The sequence below is a fragment of the Malus domestica genome, chromosome 02 (genome assembly GCF_042453785.1).
Source record: "Malus domestica chromosome 02, GDT2T_hap1".
Classification (NCBI taxonomy): Eukaryota; Viridiplantae; Streptophyta; class Magnoliopsida; order Rosales; family Rosaceae; genus Malus; species Malus domestica.
Genome location: NC_091662.1, coordinates 11438787 through 11458805, shown reverse-complemented (window position 1 = coordinate 11458805; position 20019 = coordinate 11438787). Strand labels below are relative to the sequence as shown.

Sequence of the window (20019 nt, the reverse complement as noted above, 5' to 3'; positions counted from 1 at the left end):
TGTCCTTTTTGTGTTTTATTTTAATCTGAGCGTCGGATTGGATTTGATTGAGATGGATCCGACGGTGCAGGGAATTTTATTCTGATCGTCAGCGCGGGAATATTGTTGAAAATATGAACATTATGCTTCCTGCTTGTGGATATTATTGGAAATACATAAGTTAGGAAACAGCAGGAAATTGAAGGAATATATGCTACATGGATTATTATTTGGTAATTTTATTGGTTTATTTAATAAAATGGTGGAGTATTTGCTGAGGATTGAGGAATCGAATCGAATTCCAAGTTCCATGAAAAGAGTGATATACACATGTGAATATGCTTTATTACCTTTGATTTATGGAATAGGATTATCTCCCGTCATCTTTTCATCATCTTCCATCTTCTCCTCTTCCTTTCTCAATTTTGTCTTTCTATTTCTATAAAAAATAAAAAATAAAAGAAGAAAATCATACTCCTTGATTTATACATATACTTTGAGAAAATTCAATAATTTTAATGGTGAAAAGGCCATACGGTGATACTAATACACACATGTCATAACAAGTGTGTTATAACACTTGAGTTAACAATAATATATATTGGTATAAACGTCATATTAAAAAAGTCATTTGATAGGAACTATTTTAAGGGCCTATTGGTCTCATAATTGAACAAGAGCATCTCTGAATGAGATATCAAATGTAAAACACAAAAAAAAGGAAAAGATATTTGAGGGCGTTATATGGTAGTTTGACATTTGTACAATTTTTTGTTGCACCGGATATGTTAAATAAAAATATTATACTAAGGGGAGGAGATGAACTTAGCCTCACAATGAGCTAGTAATTATGTGGTTCAAATTACAATATTTTTTACTCTCTTTATGGGAGTCCAATTATTGAAACAACCAATCAAATACTTAGAACACACAACAACGTTTATTATAAATTGCATTAAACATTAAAAAATCATTAAATATATTTGATAACAACGATCAAATTTGACGCCGAAGGCTCAAACAGCTTTGCCTTCAATTGACTAAGCTTCACTTAAGAAACTGAAGACTCGGTTGAAGAGAGATTTGCTATCATTTATTACTATTGTATGTCTATGTGACAGTTTTGACAATTCTATTGAAAATACTCTAAATAGGACGGAAGCTGAAATTTTTTAGAAATTATGGTGGCTATAAAGTTAAACCCATCTATTCAGAATTACAGATCCTCTTTTTATTACCACCAAAGTGGCCTTCTTCAATCCGCAATCAATAAATAACAAACTTGATACTTGACAAGAAATGCTCAATTTTCTGAAAAGTTCCACAGTTGCTTCTAGTATGTATGATTCAAGATTGATCATGTAATGATCAATAATAATAATAATAATAATAATAATTCCATCAACCATTGCCAAACGCAGGGATAGTATTTTTACTGTTAAGTAAACACAATTCTTTAGTGGATAAAACAGCACCAATCATCATAAAATTATATGGCAATGATCTTCCAAGCTAAAGTGTACTCTAAACAACCCCTTTAATCTTCATACCGAAAGTTACTTACACTCTTCTTCTAACAGGAGATTTGATTCTTAGTGAAGTGATCTTTTTATTTCAACCAAACCTTGTTCTAGGGTGGAATCCATACACATCTTTTTATCTTTCACACTCTCCTATTTTGTTATTTGATTATTTTAAATTCATTTTATTCGACGGTCAGAAATTGATAGGAGTGTACAAAGGTAAAATATGATGTGTATATAGCACCGCCCTTATTTTAAATAAATATATATATATATAATTTTGTGCAGTACTACTTGTATCGTATTTGTCGAAGTAGAATCCACATTTACAGTAATTTCTATAAGATGGTGAAAAAAAATGGTACAAATGGTTTCATTGCATTTTTGCTAAAAATAGTATTGGATCTCTTGATTTTCAAGTCTTAATTATCACAACTTATGCTTCTATTAGAATTCTCAAAAAGTAGACATGTCCAATTATTTTAGTTTAATATTTAAGTTGTAGAAGGGGAAATTGTAAGTAGTAGGTGCGACCTAGGAATGTAAATTCAATATTTTTTTATTTATATATTTGGGGATTAATTAGAATGGTGTATAGCTTACTCTTTATATTAGTTCAATAAGTATCTCAGAAAAAAAACGACTTTAAAAACAGTTAAAACAGAAAATTATTTCCCAGAAGTTGATGAAGACCTTCACTTGATATCCACTGAAATTTCGAATGGTCATTTTAGTTTAAATAATTTTTCTAAAGAAAATTTAAGAAAAACCAACACATTTTCAATTTAGGTAAAATTGAAAAGTCAACAAAACTAGTTTAAAAAAAAATTACAATTTAATATATTTACACAATTGTTACTTAACCTTACTTTCTTTGGCCCAACGGCCGGCTAGATTTTTTGATAGCGATGACCGTCATACGAGATTTTCCGACAAAGGTAACCGACCGATGACATTTTTCCGTGCCTACCTACCGGCCGATGACATATTTTTTGCGACCAGTCACTTTATTCTCAAAAATGTCTTCTATGGGTTTTGAACCAAACCTCATGGTGAAGAGCAAAATTTTGTACCACTACAACACACAACCACTTATGATATAATTTACCTTTATAATATAAAGTTATTGTCCAACAATGACTTTCAAGAACTAATGTGAAGTGTAAAAATTATATATTTTCATTGCCTATACATGTGAAAAATCAAGAACTAATAATTAATAAGGATAATTCAAACGTTCAATGAACAAGAAAACACCTTTATATTAGAGTCTTCAGTCTACATGCACTGGCTAATTTGTTGAAACTACTCCAAACAATAACCCTTCAAAAAATAACGTAAATTGAATTATATTGAAGTCTTCAGTCTATATGCACCAGCTAATTTGCTAATTTGTTGAAGTTACTCTATATTGAATAAAGACTTTTTATGACTTTTTAAAGGTTTATGGAAATATTGTTGACACACCCTGATCCGGAATGTCTACTTGAACTCCGAATCGAGCTGCTCTTGATACCAAGTTGAATAGTATAGTGGTAAAGCATTGCTTTTTGATAGATAAAAATACCAAATACAAAGAGTTCTTTATATAGTGAAAAACTAAAGCAAACCCTAGACTAAAACACGAGAGTAATTTAAAATTTAATGGGTAAGTGATTAATCCTTAGCCCGCAAGACAACTAATTTTAATAATAATAATCCAAATTCCAACAATTGCAGCCACTAAAGACACCAATTTTACTATCGCCATCTTGTTGACAATCACCATGTGACACTTTCATCATCATCATTTCAATAGTAAAACTTAAAAATAATAATGCTTATTAATAAATTGGTCTATAATTATGCAAAAGTTTATCATTTTTAACTCATTTTTTCCCCACAAAAATATATCATTAAAGTCTTGCGGAATTTTATAGAGTTTACTAAATCTTTGAAAGTCTATCACTTTAAAAACTTAACAAAAGTCCATATGGTGGTAGAGAGACCATCTACTCAAATAATATTTTGTAGACTACATGATGTAATAGTTGATAATTGGATCTTTATTTATGATTTAATGAAAGAATTCAAATATCAACCATTACATCATGTAGTCTACAAAATATGATCTAGATACACGATATCCCTAGAATTTTCCAAATTTTAATACAATACACCCCCTTAAAAGTATCTTGGTGCGTGCTTCTGGAGTGCTTATGATTTTGTGCTTATTACGGATGATGCATATGCATCTTTAACACTATCTCCAAATTAAGTAATTAGTATCAAGGTGGTATATCAATTAGTTGCTGATGACAATTAGAATAATTTCTTTGTTGGCATGTAATAAATTCATAATTAGGGTCCTCCTTTAAGAATCAAATTAGTATTTCATCAAGTTTTCCCCCACTTTACTGCTAATATGCCTTTGCCTGTATTTAGGTCCCAGCCCCACTCACTTGGGGTAAGTAATTTAACCTCATACGTATATTCTCCAAACCACTTCTCTCATAAAATGTTTATTTAGATATAAAGTGGGATTATATAAATGTACACCAGTGTGTATCAGAACAAATTTAGGTTCAAACTTTAAATACTTTGTCTACGAAAAGATCTAATTATTATTTACTTAAAGTTGGTTTAATAATTATTTTTTTTTAGTTTTTTTTATGCTTAGGATATGAGGAAGATATAGAAAATAATGACGGATAAAGAAAGGCCGTGGAAAGGAGGCAAGGAAAAAAAAACAAAATTTTTAAAGGAAAAACATTAATACTATGTTTGGATGAAGAAATTTAAAATTATTTAGGAATTTTAAAACAACTAAAATTGAAATGACGGAATTTTATTTTTTAAATTTGTGAATTTTCTTATTTTGTTAACCTAAAAAACAATGAAATTGAATACAGATTTTGTTAGATTTTAAACCTTCAATCATAGAAATTGGGAAATGACACCTATTTACATGAAATTTAAACTTGAGAATTGGAGAGGTCCCAATTTCTAAGTTTTTTTTTTTATGCATAAATTCTAGATTTCTATGTTTATGGATCCAAACAAGGGAATTGGTGCATGTCAATTTATAAATTCTGAGTTTTACCCAAATTCTAAGTTTATTTCCCTCATCCAAACATAGTGTAAAATAATTTTAGTTTTTAGTTTTTAATTTTCATTTTGTCCACCTCTTTCTTTATACATATCTTCTTCACCACTCCCTAATCCTATCTCTACTTACATCCCTCATTTCTTCACTCCATCTATCTCTAATGCAAAACCAAAAAATTAAAACCGAACTGGTTATCAAACATATTATTATTTTCTTATACGTGACAATTCTAATTTGCATTTTAGTAAGTTTTTCAAGACAATACCAACCATAAAAAGAAGTTGATTTGCATTTTAGTCAGTAATTTTCATGATAATACCAACCATAAAAAGAAGGCATCAATTCCCTTAAGTCATGAGACAGCACTATCACCACTATTTATTCTGGCACAATATATATCTTCAATTTTGCTAATGAATCTACTGGCCTCTGTTGGTCTAGATTAAAACTGCTGCATTGCTTAATCATAATATTAATTGAATCAGATTCCAGCATATTAACCATACCATCACATGATTGATAGCCTAATGAGAACAATACCCACATACACTTTCCCAAATCTAAAGTTTGAATTCTCAATTTGTTTAACTTTCACCACAGTAAATATCACCCCCAAACTAATTCACCCCTTCACTTTGTAGTTTAAAACTTTATACCTAACTCCAGCCACCCAAAGGCACCAATTATATGGGAAAATATCAGCCACCTACTAGCTTGGTGAGTGAGAGCCAAAAATCCCATACCAGCATCACAGACTCGCAGATTATCTTCCTGTTGAAAGCTTGCATGTCTCTCTGCATCAAACACATCGCATTTCCCAATGCAACTCTGTGATGAGTTGACAAGGTAGATATCAACCGTTCGAGAGGATTTTTTGTGTCATCCTTACATACAATTATGTGCCTGTTTTCTTTTTACTTAATTAAAAAATTAAACACGTAATTATAAATAATTGATGATATGTACAATAAATGTGTTCAATCAGCGTTTATCCCAACATATAGAACCAAAAAAGAGATGCATCAGTATTAATGGCTAAATTAAAACTGTCAAAATTCGTTTTTCGACAAACCAATACCTATAAAGAAGTAGTTAATAGAGACTGAAATACCTCTAAGAGTCATTTAGTCCCCAAAATAGTGAACTATTGTAACAAAACCACCAGCTGATTTTCTTTTAAAAAAAACGGAATACCCAATGAGAAGTGTCTGCTATTCTACAATGCTACGTGTCCAGCAGGAACTCAATTTAACCGTGGACACTCAATTTAACCTAAGGGGACCCCCGGGACAAGAACTGTGACAAAAGAGACTAAAAGAAAGTGAAGGCAATCTAGATTTATAGATAGATATATAGTGTGCAAGTCGATTTTGTGAGAATGGCTCACATACCGTACGTTGTTAGTTAGTCTGTTATCATGATATTTTATATCAATGATATGAAAATGTAAGTTATTGTCTACATAAATTACATTATTAATCAGAGACGTCATATTTGTAATGTACTAATATCATATAAGTTGTTCTCTAATTAAGTGGAAATGGCAGTGCATAGCTTCACTCCAAGCAACCAAATTTGGTGCAAGCCTGATGTGAAATAATGATATTTTTATTACAAATGGGGCATGTTTATTATTGGGAAAATACCAATGATACATATGTATGCTTCACCAGAAGGAAGTATCCCTTATGAATTTCGTCAAGAGGTTGATTGAAAAGGAAATTGGGATTTGATAAACATAAATATATAGTGTTTTGATTTTTGGCTCAAAATTAGAATGATGCGGAAATTAGGTTTGTGTTACTTATTTCGTTTGATATCCTATTTGGGTTTGAGTTTGACTTCTTGGTTGGATTCTTTGCTTGGTGGAGAGTGTTTTGTTAATTACCTATTTGATTAGGATTTGCATGTACTTCCAATTGGGATTAGGATTCTCATTACAACCTAAGTCCTATGCTATAAATATTAAATAGTACCTTAGGATTAGTTTATGTTGTGTGCCTCACCATTAGTTTAGAGTTTTCCCTCATTGGATTTTGGGTGGGGTCACCGTTTGGAGCCATGAGTGTGTAGCAAATTCATGGTTCATTTGTTCGTCAATTTGGTAAAAGTCAATTTGTGAGAGAGAGCAATTTGGGAGAGACTACTCTATTTGTTCGAGTTCTCTAATCATTTGGTTTAATTAGGGTAGTTAAACACTCTTTTGTAATCTCCGTTTGTTTAGTGAAATTCATCGCCGTGCTTCACCCGTGTATGTAGGCTTTTATGCCAAACCACGTTAATCTCTTGTGTTCTTTTGAGATTATTTGGTATAAATTTTGTATTGTTTGGTTTAAATTTCGTCCACGACGTTGATTTTTAATATTTTGACAGAATTGATGCATAAAAGTATAACATATAGGTGGTTGAGGGGACTTTTCCTAAAGAAAAGTTGGTTAGATCATAGCTTGGGTGGCTTCTGTAATTGACAAAACTTGTCACTTGTAAGGGTGGTCTGGTCTGTGCCTTATAGAGGACCTATACCGGACTCTTTGCTTCTCTTTTTCAATAATTGTCTTCATCTTTTACAGCCAGATATTCTTGCTCTTTCAAATATCAAAAACAACAAAAACTAGAACAAACATGTATTAACAGGTTCTAAATTGTAACCAAGCATCCTCCATTGGTGAGAAGCGAGAAAGCCAGAGGAACTGGACTGTTGCTCTTCAGTTACACTAGAAAAGAAAGCTATAGATGACTAAAATCGCTTAGAGATCGCATCAATAGTCAAAGTAGGAGTTCCCATCCATCATCTCCTTCGTTTTACTTTAACGAATCTTATGTGTTTTTTTTTTCCAAAGAGAAATCTATTTCCACTAGAAAAAGTGTCAGAAACAGACTTATGTCAGGATAACCCTTCTTTGAAACACTATGGAGAAAAGAAACGGCTCCAAAGAAAGAAATTGGGGTTCCCAATGCTTCCTAACACCCAACATATATTTTTATTATATCGCAGTAGAGAAGTTCATAGCTTAAATAATTAAGAATATTTGTTCATGTATCCGAAACTTCGTTTTCAAATTTTCATTTAAATGTAAGAAGAGAAGATATCATTAAATCGATCACTCCTCATTAAGACATTGGCCCAAAAAAAAAAAAAAAAAAAAAAAAAAAAAAAAAAAATATATATATATATATATAAGAGAAGGCAAAAGTGGTGAAGCTTTCATAATTTCAAAATTGCCATTCTCTCCACAAAATTGTCCTTTTAAAAATATATTATTTATTGTTTTGCTTCTTCGGGTTATATTTTTTTTTCAAACAAAAAAATGAATAAAAAATTAAAAAAAATTAAATTGCCACACACGTATTCATTTCGGACTTAAAGTAATATAGCTTTTTTTTTTAAAAAAAAACCATAAAATAGAGTGGACGGTCAATGAGTGGTGCAACATTATTAGGCTTTTATCTGTTGCAAGTGAAGTTTGTGTCTTCGATAGTTTGAAATGAAATTATGAAACAGTAGCTGTTGGGAAATATTAGTATTTTATTCTAAAATTGAGACAGTGTGTTCAGTGGAATAAATGAAACAAGACACAAAATTTACGAAGTTCCTCTACAGTCAGTTTGACTGGAGTACGTCCTCGGGGCAGCAGTGGTGTTTTTATTATAATTTAGAATAATAAGAGTACAAAATAACTCTCTATATTATCTAATCTCTTCTTCCTCTCTTTTCTCTCTTCCTCTTTCATGAACTTCTCCCTTTGATGTTGTGTGGGGTTTGTATTTATATAGAAAATATGAGTAGTGTGTAGCAAGCTTCAGCAGACAATGGAAGAGCCCATTATTTAATTCTTTGAGTGGACATCCACTGTTCTATAACACTCCCCCTTGGATGGCCACAAGTATTCGATTGACTCATTAAAATCTTGATCTGTTTTGGATGCTCCCCCTGATGAGTATCTCCCCATGATTTCAAATCATTTAGACTGATCGTTGATCATTCTGCTTCAGTCTTTTAGCGAGAAGAGTTACCGAAAGAGGTGATTTACTTGTTGTTAACTTTCCACAGACTTGTTCTTGGATTGGGCTGGAGGGTCTTATGATTTCCTCCAAAAGTCTGAAATTACGTCATTTATCTGGAGCTAAATTTGATTCAAGGGTGGTGGACACTTGATCTTGAATCAGACATGTGATTTTTTCAAGAACATTCGAGGCTTGATCTTGAATGAAATTGGACCATGAGGAGCTTCACGTGGCAAGTGATCTTCAGCTTTGTCGGGGATGAATCAGCACGTGTTTGTTGTGCTTGTCTCCACATGCTTCAATGTATCATTTTCGCTTGCCTTATCTATTCCCCTTGCATAACTGGTGTTTTCCCTGGTTTTCCCTCATGCATGTGTGACATCTTCTCTTGTAGTATTTGTCCACTGATGCAGAAGTGGAATGCAACCCTTGCATTTGAATGGTTCATCACTTCTCAGTGACTCATCCATTTGTGGTAGCAGAAGTTTGATTGGAGGTTCTGACATATTACTTTCTTTGTCCTTGTCTTTGCAGGTAAGAACAAGGACAAAGGAAATGACAGAGAGAAAGCATGATATGAGATTCTCTTGCTTTCGACCCTGATGATATGAGATACTCTTGCTATGATGTGATTTGTTTGAAGAGGTATTCTTGGAGAGAAGGAAAACTGAGTATTTCCAGATGCTTTGTTGAAGATGCATTCTCGGAGATGAGGAAGAGTTAGGTATTCTTGTAGGTCTGCCTTGTTATGGAGAACGGAGGTCGACATATATAGAGATTTTCAATAGCAAGTAGTGGTGTTGTGCCCTTACTCTTGTCAGAAACTGTGGTGTAATTAGAATAGTAAGATTTACGCGTTTTCAACTTTGTCAGAGATCTTCGACAAAGTTGCATGTGATATCCGAAAAAGCTGAGATTGCGTCTGAAAAATGCCAACAAACTTTATTCAGGAAAATCTGGCTTTTGAAATTTGGAGAGTGGTGCCTTTTCGATCTCTGAACAAATGGCTTTGTTGCCTCTTCTTTTATATAGACATCATTTGTGTTCAAGAGTATGCTAAAAAAGTTACTGCCTGTAGAAATTTTCCCCTTCTTGCACTTTTGAGATTTTATTTGACCTTATTTTTCCTTCATCATTTTTGAAAATGGCTTGCTCATCTAACATTTGCTTAGATTTGAGTCTTAGGCGTGATACAGACGAGCATCGTCAAGATAATATATGGCGCCCGTCCTTCTTATCTTCTGATGGTCCTCTTACTATTGGAGACTCTGTAATGAAAAATAACATAACAGCTACTGTGGTAGGTAGGAATCTTCTCACTCCAAAGGATAACAGAATCCTTTCAAAATGGTCTGATGAATCGGCCGTTCAAGACTCATTGGCTCTCAGTGTTCAGTGTGCTGACTCTGTATTCAATATGGGTCAATGCCAACTTGCTCAAACTCGCCAAGTTGAATCATTGATGGCTGAGGTGGCAAGTCTTAAACAAGAGATCAGAGGGCTCAAGCACGTGAATAGAGTGTTACATGTGCTTGCAAATAATTACTCGACGAGCAAGAAAAGAAAGCTCGACTAGCTGCATGAATCTGAAAGTCGGGTTCAAAGTGATCACCAGAGGTTCGTTGCTAGATTTTGAAAGAAAATGATGCCTTCCCCTTTTGATGTTTTTCCAAATACTAGGGTGCTACATGATCAATCTCCAGTGCCTCCTACTTCTAGGGGTATTGCCGAGCACTGAGGATTCACATGAGCAACCTTTGTGAAGACTTCATCCTGTTTGTTTGTTTTAACTCATGTGTATGCACATACCTGTAATTTCTCGGAGATATTAATAGATAAGCTTTACAATACAGCATATACTTCATTAAGATGTGGTACTTTTGAACCAAATATCAATTTATCTTTACCTTCACGAAGATAAATGATCATTCTTAGTGTCAACATTATTTGAGTATTTAACTCATAACCTTCAATCCATATGATTCTTTAATATCATAAACATCATGGATAAGATTTGTGTTGTCATATTGTTTGATCTGCAGTTCGAGACAATATTTCTCTCAATACTTTATATTCTTTCTAGACTCTTCGGGAGTTTCAATTTAATATCATCAACTGCAGTAGTTCTAATTTAATGTCATTGACTATTGCAAGAGATTTTAGTATGTTGTAACAATATCATAATAATAGTACTCACTAAGGCAATTTATATCATTCATTGGTATTGAGTACATAATTTATGCTTTTACCCTTCCGGGGCTTACTTCAAGCAATTTGAATCTTTCAGAGATTTTCTACACTTCATGACACATTTTCCTTTGGAATTTATACAGAGCAACTTGCTCCCATGTATAATTGAGGGATTTACTTATGGAGATATGATGTGAGTGTATTTCAGGTTTCAATACCTTGTGTCATATCATGTGAGTGTATTTCACTGTATTACAAATGTCCAATATAACCTCCTTGGTTCAACATCTTTTGGCTATTTGTATTCTATTCAAATATATAGGTCTATTTTTCCACGTTCTTACAAAATTGTAATAGAATTGCCCTTCTCCATTTTGGCCAATAATTTTGTTGACGAAAAAGAACGGGACTCAATATCAGCACATCTCATTGATGGATTTAGTAGCTAGTTATAAAAACCAAAATTACCATTGGTTATCATTAATCCGTGATCCCATATTCTCATTTGCATGCGCATGCATAAAAACTTTTCATTTCTTTTGATATCCATTGCCTCTTCAAGGGCATTATACTATCTCTTTCAAGATAGTCATAGTTTAGAGAATGTGGATCATAACCTCTTCTAGAGCGTTATAGAGCTTGGATTTTATTTTTCACTTCCGGGAGTTGAGTCATTTGGAACCTATACGTCTATCATGCTTCATGCATGAGACATCAATATTCCCATGTCCGCGGATTGTCGTATATCCATGCGGCGACTGTCATGCTTCTGGCATGCAATAGTTATGCTTCGGGAATGCAATAGTTTAGGAGTGCCATATTCTTCCTCTTTCGGAAGACTGAATCTTTTTGAGTCTGAGGGTTTGCCACACTTTAGGCGTGCAACAGAGAAATCATTTGCTGCCTCATTATTTTGGCCAACAAGGACATCAATTCTTGTAGGCACATTTGGAGCAAATATATGTGATTTCATCACTTTCGTTACATCATTAAATGCATCTGGCATTTGATTTATACATCGTTGCATCGTTGCATCATTCAATTATTCTTACTTCATTTTCTCATTGATTGCTTCGTGAATCAAAATAAGACAATTCTCTTCGTTCTTCTGGAACGGTCGTTTGTCATCATTCTTGTGGAATGATATTTTCTCATCGTTCTTTTGCAATGATGTTATTTTCTCCACATAACGACGCGAAAATTGTCTTATCAAAATGACAGTCTACAAACCACACGGTAAACATATCCCCATTCAAGGGTTCTAAATATTGAATGATAGATGGTGTTCAACATCAATGCCTAATCCGCGATGATGCCTCATTTCAGTACGTTGTGGCAGTGCAATAGACACATAGATAACACAACAAAAAACTCATAAATGTATAATGTTTGGCTGGTTCCCAAACACGAGTTGTACTGAGAAGTATTGATGGTTGGTAACATATCTCAACCGAATTAATAATGCATCATGCAAAATAGCATGTACCCATGTAAAAACTAGCAATTTTGTTTTCATGAGCAGAGCGCAGGTAATCAATTTCATCCGCTTAATAAATGCTTCTGCTAAACCATTTTGAGTATGCACATAAGGAACTTTTGGTCCTTATTTAATAGTATGTAGACTGAGACTCTTATGACTTTTATTACAATTAAGTTGAGGCACTGCGGCACTTCAAACTTACAATACTCATCAAGAAACTTCATGTCCTGATCTTCAGGATCAAGAGACTTCATGCCTGATCTTTCTGTATGATGGAACTTCGGGTCCAATCATTTTATATGATGAGGATCAAGAAACTGCAGGTTCTGATATGTTCAAGGAACTGCAGGTTCTGATATGTTCAAGGAACTTCGGGTCCTTGTTATATACTCATTGTAATAAAAGATAAGTAAAATACATAAATTAAAGCAATATGCGATAATTCCAGCCATAGTGAATAAATTGCATTTAAGTAAATAAAGATTGTGACAAGGGTTTTAATTCAACACCATTCACATAAATCAAAACTTAAAGTAATAGACGATAAAACCGTCCATGGTAAATAAATTGCTTTAAAGTAAATAGAACTTGTGAAAGTGTTTTAAGCTAACACCATTCACATAAATATATATATATATTTTTTTTTTTCTTTTTTCTTTTCAGGTGGTGCAACACCATCCAAAAGCCTTTATTTATTTTTTTTTATTCTTATTCATTCACATGTTGTATCATTCCAAAACTTTGGCCCCATTATTATTTTTCATTCAGATGGTGCAAATGTATCATTCTATCTTTTCCATTTTTTTATTTCTTGCTTTTTCAAATGGTGCCATGCATATTCCATAAACTTCCCTTTTTTTTCTTTCTTTATCTGTCTCTACCAGTCTCGAAACCCAGGACCAGCTGGGTTGTTATGAAGGTAACACGAAACCAATTCAATCCAAAAAGGCTACCAGAGACTGGCGTTGTTCTTGCATGGCCTAGAGAACATGGCATCGCAAAGCAAGAACCTCCCTACAAAGACATAGATGACAATGAGGTTGACGGAAGCACAAGAGATTGAGGCTTAAGTGGAGTCAGTCTTGCCATCACCATCTCAGACAACCGAGTATTCATGAGAGTTCTCGAGATCCGTCCAAAACGACGCGATCTGGGTTTCTAAGTCTGATGAGATTTTTCTGGATCTCTGGAAACCAGTTGTCAAGTACGAGTTTTCTCATCTCGTGACGACTTCAAGTCGTTGTAAATTTCAATTCTCACCTGAATTTGGTAGGGCGCTTCAGGTGCGGTGGGAGATATAGAAAATGGACGTACATTTTATTCTGTGAGATTTTGGCTAGCAGAGGTGAGATGTCACATCTCGGCCTGGGGTCCACCACATCTCGGGCCCGCTCTACCACCGTAGCACGATATTGTCCTCTTTGGGCTTACCATTCACTCACAGTTTTGTTTTTTGGGAATTCACGAGCAACTTCCCAGTGGGTCACCCATCCTAGGAGTGCTCTCGTGCGCTACTCGCTTAACTTTGGAGTTCCGATGAACTCCGAATCCAGTGAGCTCCCAAAATGCTTCGTGCTAGGTAGGGATGAGAATATACATTTAAGGATCATTCCCATGGCCGATGTGGGATGTTACAATCCACCCCTCTTAGGGGCCCGACGTCCTTGTCAGCACATTTTCGGCCAATGATTGGCTCTGATACCATTTTGTCACATCTCGGCCCGGGGTCCACCACATCTCGGGCCTGCTCCACCACTGTAGCACGATATTGTCCGCTTTGGGCTTACCATTCCCTCAAGATTTTGTTTTTTGGGAACTCACGAGCAACTTCCTAGTGGATCATCCATCCTGGGAGTGCTCTCGTGCGCTACTTGCTTAACTTCTGAGTTCCGATGAACTCCGAATCCAGTGAGCTCCTAAAAGGCCTCGTGCTAGGTAGGGATGAGAATATACATTTAAGGATCACTCCCCTGGGCGATGTGGGATGTTACATGAAAGGTAGGTAATGCTTCACTGAATTTATGGTGTTGTGCTTTCCACTGACATGAGAGCTTATCGTGTTGATAATGTGTTGTAAAATCGACAGTGTGTACAATGGAATAAATGAAACAAGACACGAAATTTACGAGGTTCCTCCACATTCAGTATGATTAGAGTACATCATCGGGGCAGCAGTGGTGTTTTCATTATAATTTAGAATAATAGGAGTACAAAAATAACTCTCTCTATTATCTCATCTCCTCTTCCTGTTTTTGCTCTCTTCGTCTTTCTTGAACTTCTCCATTTGATGTTGTGTGGGGTTTGTATTTATATAGAAAATAGGAGTAGTGTCCAACAAGCTTCAGCAGACAATGGAAAGGCCCATTATTTAATTCTTTGAGTGGACATCCACTATTCCACAACATATTTTATGTTTATTTGATTGTTTGGCTTTTTGTGACTTTACTATTTGAGCCTAGTTCATTAGATAAGAGTTTTATTTGTTTGTTTATTTGGACTTAATTTTTTACTTCTCTATAAGACCAACTCCAACTATTAGATTCATACCCAAATATTTAGCTCCACTAAAAGATAGAATTAGCTATGTGAATAGTGAATGTCACAATGCCACTTCGTACTACTGTCTAGTGGTATTCATTTTCAATTATAAGTGAGAGGTCTTATGTTCGATTATCATCAAGGATGTGGTTGAACCACATTATTATGGCAAGCTTAGCCCACTCCCCCACCCATTTAGTATAGATATTATCGTTTGTTCCAAAAAAAAAAAAAATAGTGAATGTCACCCAACCCTCCAAATCTATATTTCAAGACCTAAAATGTATTAATTGTTGTGGAATGGTTTTAACTCTAAGTTGTGCTTTTTTGGTAAGGTTTTTTTGGTACCTTTGAGTTATGTTACCTAATTTAATTACGAATGTTTTAACCTAAAAAATTTAAATTTCAACAAAAATTACAAAATCGAACAAATCACATCAACCAACCACTCAACCAACTAAACTTCAATAAAAACACCAACCAATCAATTTTCAGCTGTTGGATCTTGGATCCTTCTTTTTACCATTGGATTTGACAAAAACAAATATGAACAATTAGATCGATTTCAAAGAATAGCCCAAAAAAGAGAGTTTGATATGGGCTATTGATAACCAATTGTCTTGAAAGCGAAAGACCATAGTTACTATTGGGGCCCTACCACGTGGGCCCAGCTGTTGACTACTAACTCTTATAGTCATCCATATTTGTCAAAAAAAAAAATGTGGGGCCCCCTCAAGATTGGGTCACCCAAATTTGAGTTTTGATTGGGTCCAAATCCAAATTTTGTAGGTTTGAGTCTAAAGCTTTGTTGGTATTTTTTTTTTAAATCCAAATATTTGGGTTTGGGTTCAATAGTTGGAGTTTGTCTAATTAGAGTGTTTTGTTATGCAGTTAGAATAAGTCACTCACAATGTAGTCTATTCGAATTATATAGCCGTCTCAGCAATTTATACTTTAATAGTGTTTTCTTCCGTTTAGTTGATTGAGTAATCTATTCGTTTTGTAAACCACTTAATCGTTCGTCTGTTATGCGTGCTATGATTTTCATATATGCAAGAAGTAGAATTTGCATTGTTTCATCATTCCAAATCAGAATTAAAAACCACAATCACAGTGGGATCAGATTAATTACTTGGGCAATCATAATTTCTTAAGTACAACCCCAAAAGTGATGGGCTTAATGTCTTCTTTAGCAGTTTCCTCATCCACCAATCTCCCAAAATTTTCAAACAAACTGTCCAAGATTCCTTCTCCAAAATGCTGCCCAATCATGGATTCTTGAATAGCCCTCACAGTCATTGCAACTCTTGTTCCATAGCTCTCATTGTTCTTGCCATGCCTTTGATCCAGTCCAAACATCTCAAACCTCTCCAATTCAAAAGAACCTTCCTTCCTCACTTCATCTTCTATTTCTTCTCTGGATGGAGCGTAGAAATGCACATCATATGAGTCAAGCCTTTCCTCTTCAACATCTCCCTGACAAAAACAAAACAAAACAAAAGTATTCTCAACTGGTTAAACGCATTCATGTAACTCTAAACATGTGCTTATATATGTTGGATTTTCTCTCCCCTAATACCAAATATATATTTAAAAAAAAATTAAAGCTCCATAATATGAAGTGTCTTAATTTAGACAAAATCAACCAAGACAACATCCTAATGGCATGACCACACCATAGTTACCTTTAGTATCTAATTTAATTTTCATTTTAAAGACGTTTCGTGCCATTCTGATATTGGTTTATTTTTTTTATCACTTTTTCAATCTTTAAACATGTGACACGTACTATGTGAATAGTGTTGCCACTATGATTCTGTCTTGGTTATGAAGACAGAATTCTTTATATTTTGGAGTTTCTTGGTGTGCATTATAAATTAGTACCTTGGAAACCAAAATGGCAATGGACTGAGACAGAAGCTGCCAGAAGAAACAGTTGCCTCTGTCGACATGATCTGGGCCACTCCTTCCCAACAAGATCAGCACCATTCTTCCTCCTGCAACCAGCTCCTCGGACCTTGACTTAAGGAACAAAGTGAAGTCCTCTTGAAATTGCTTCAGGTAAGCTTGAGAAACTCCAACAGGGCTTGATTCAGAAACGTAAACACTTCCTTTGTTTATAGATTTCCCCTCTTTGCAGTAAAGCTCTGGAGGAACCTGCATGGCATTATGGTCAAACAGATTTGACCAATCTGTTCTAGAGCAGTTATTTTCACACTCCCATTTTCTCTTTCTGCACTCATCCTCTTGTTTGTCTCTTTTATAGGCTATAAAAGAAAGAGAGGAGTGCCGGAGGAGAAAAAAGAGTGAAAATCACTTCCCGATGTTCGAAAGTAAAAAGGCAAAATAGATTTGAATTTTTGAAATAAGAAATGAATCTAAGGGTAACAGATCTTACCCTAGATAGCCAGTGCAAACTGTAGGATGAGTAGACAAAGTGTAAGGAATTGTTGGGGAAAAGTCTGCCATAAAATGAGCCAGGATAGGCTCCTATATAAATAGAGGGAGATTTCCCATTGTTTCTTTCTTTGTTGAGATCTTTGGAGAAGTCTGGCAAAGCCTTGAAGATTGAGTTGAAGTCATTGGAGGGAAGGTCATTGAGGTAAACTCTGAACTCTTGTGATGGTTGGAATGTTCTTCTACAAACACCTTCAACTGCTTCAATGATTTCTTTGATGATTGATAAGGTGTTGGGTCCAGATGAACAGCCCAAATCAGCTATGCCTAAGCTCTTTGGAGTTGTGGTGAGGTAAAGTTCTTGTATTGCCTCTAAAGTTATGTTCTTTACCATATCAGATGCCTTCTTCTGTTGATCAGAATTAGAAAGAAAAAACATATAATTAGGAAAAAAACATCGTGAACACACACACATATATATAGGGTTGTGATATCCACACATCATTTTTTACTTCTCACACATTCTTCTAATTTTCAGCCGTTGGATCGGGTGAATTGAAGAAGATCAAATGACAGAAATTAACAAGGAGTGTGTGAGAAGTTAAAAGGGTTGTGGGAATAGCACACCCATATATATGTATATATATATATATATATATAGAGAGAGAGAGAGAGAGAGAGAGAGAGAGAGAGAGAGAGAGAGAGAGAGAGAGAGTTAGGGAGAGAACCTGGAGTGAAGAATTTCTGGCATAGCTAGTAAGGCCAACTCCTCCAGTCATATGGAAGACATTCTCTACATCCATGCTAGCTTGTTGAAGTTGGCTCTCCGCTGCCTTTGAATTTGGTGGAGTTTGCTTCTTTATTGGTATTTTAAAGGCAAATTCACATGATCACATCTTTCCACTTTTGGCGCAACTATGTATATACATATATATTCTTTGTCCTGGCAGTTCATATGGCATAAACATACAAATAATTCAAGCGTCATGATTATGGTTACAGTTACGGGTTGACAATATCTGGTGCTTATGAGAAGTGATGACAGAGGCATTATCCTCAGTGGTAGGGTAGATTATTTAGGTGCTAAATCCATTTTAATGTATGTCATGATTATGGTTACAGTTATGGCTTGACAATAGCTAATGCTTATGTAAAATATAAAGATCGAGGCACTTACATGGAGATATATATCCTTGGTGGTAGGATAGATTATTTCCGTGCTAAATCTATTTTAAAATATATCAAGTGTCATGATTTTGGGTACAATTATGACAATAGTTGGTGCTATGAGAAGTATGATGACTGAAGCACTTACATAGAGATATATCTTCGGTAGTAGGATAAAATATTTGAATTCATCCATCTGAAATATATCTACATGTCATGATTTAAAATATCACAATTTTAAATACAGTTGTAACTGAACAATAGTTGGTGTTAAAAAGAAACGTGGTCAGTTAGACATGCACATAAAAACATATCCTTGGAGATAGAGTAGAATCTTTCAGTGCTAAACCATCTTAAACATGGACAATCATTGCAGTGCCTAGTTTGAACATTAGAGAAGATTCCTGCCCTAGTTGCCTAAGCATGACCCGTGCTAAACAGACGCTAACTATGCTTAACAAAGATAGTACTTGTCTCATAATTCTGATTTGACTCATATTTTTCACTTTCGCTTTTCAGTTAAGCTGATGATACGAAAAGCTGTTTTGTTGGCCAATGGCTGATTGTTTTCGTGAAGCATGAAGTCATTAATGGAGATGGTTCGTACTGTAAGTGCCGGAAGATAAGGCTCTCTCAGAGTTGTGGTTGGTGTGCTGCGTTATAGTTGGCTTTGGTCCCAAACTTCCGCAAGTTGTCTGGGCTGAAGCAACTTTTTTGAGACTTGCAAAAATCACTACGACTGCATAGCATGCATGGTTTTGAGATATTTGTTGTCCATATCTTGTCACAAACAGCACGCTTTGCCGGGACACCTGTCGACTGAGGGGGCAGTAACTGGTGCTCATGAGATGGGTATTTGAGTTGCTGCAGCAGATTCAGTAAACATATATTGAATCATAATTAAAGTCTAAAATATTGATATTATCTTAATATTTTTATCGAAGTTTTTGCGTTTTTGGACTACCGATATTTTCGATATCATCGATATTTTAGACATTGATAGGAACTCTATATTGTACTAGGTCACTCATGTATTTTACCATGTAATGTATAAAGTGTAAAATATTGTACCAATTCATTATTATAAATGATTATGGTGTGTTTAAATTTCTTTTATTAATTACTACATATTTTCTACACTCACAATGTTTGCTAGCTCGTTATATAATCAACTTAAATCAGTTAAATCCATCATGCAATGCATTTCCTTCCAATTTTTTATGTCCTTCCAATTTTTTTATGATTAACTAATAGATAATTGACTAAATAAACATTATGCAAAATTTCAATAAAAATTTCCAAGTTTTTCTTACAATTTTCGTAGTTTTTATTCAATTTTTATCGATATCGATAATATCCCGATATTTCCATCGAAATTTCCGTGTTTTTGGACTACCAATATTTCCGATATCATCGATATTTTAGACTTTGATCATAAGAAAGGGATCATCTCCTGATCATTTTCCACCAAATCTATCTAGTTCGGGATTCAGGCCGTTGGATTTTAATCCCAAATTTTTAAAATAACTCCTTATTTGTAGCTGTTGAATCAAATTTCAATAGTCTGAATTCTGAACTAGGTGGATTTAGTAAAAAAAGATCCGGATGAATCATATAGATAGAGAATGACAGGTTGAATAGTATATATGCTT

At 34.5% G+C, this 20019-nt stretch overlaps 1 protein-coding gene and 1 long non-coding RNA gene across 2 annotated transcripts; one reads left to right on the top strand and one right to left on the bottom strand.

Moving 5' to 3' along the window:
* Positions 1 to 15898: 15898 nt before the first annotated feature.
* Positions 15899 to 18109, bottom strand: LOC114822902 (probable methyltransferase TCM_000336). The gene is made up of 4 exons (XM_070815349.1): positions 17929 to 18109; positions 17202 to 17609; positions 16688 to 16960; positions 15899 to 16279 (listed from the first exon to the last, which is right to left on the bottom strand). Exons 1-4 carry the CDS (start codon positions 18001 to 18003, stop codon positions 15944 to 15946), a joined length of 1092 nt encoding a protein of 363 aa, XP_070671450.1. The 5' UTR covers positions 18004 to 18109; the 3' UTR covers positions 15899 to 15943.
* LOC139192730 (uncharacterized) lies at positions 16723 to 19474 on the top strand. The gene is made up of 4 exons (XR_011577087.1): positions 16723 to 16864; positions 16944 to 17405; positions 17491 to 17552; positions 18887 to 19474. It is a non-coding gene; the product is annotated as an uncharacterized lncRNA (long non-coding RNA).
* Positions 19475 to 20019: the final 545 nt, after the last annotated feature.

Coding starts and splice junctions, on each gene's coding strand:
- LOC114822902 (XM_070815349.1), bottom strand. CDS start 18,003: ATGGATGTAGAGAATGTCTTCCATATGACTGGAGGAGTTGGCCTTACT. Junction 16,961..17,201: donor GTTTGCACTGGCTATCTAGG/GTAAGATCTGTT, acceptor AATGCCATGCAG/GTTCCTCCAGAGCTTTACTG. Junction 16,280..16,687: donor TTGCCATTTTGGTTTCCAAG/GTACTAATTTAT, acceptor TGTTTTTGTCAG/GGAGATGTTGAAGAGGAAAG.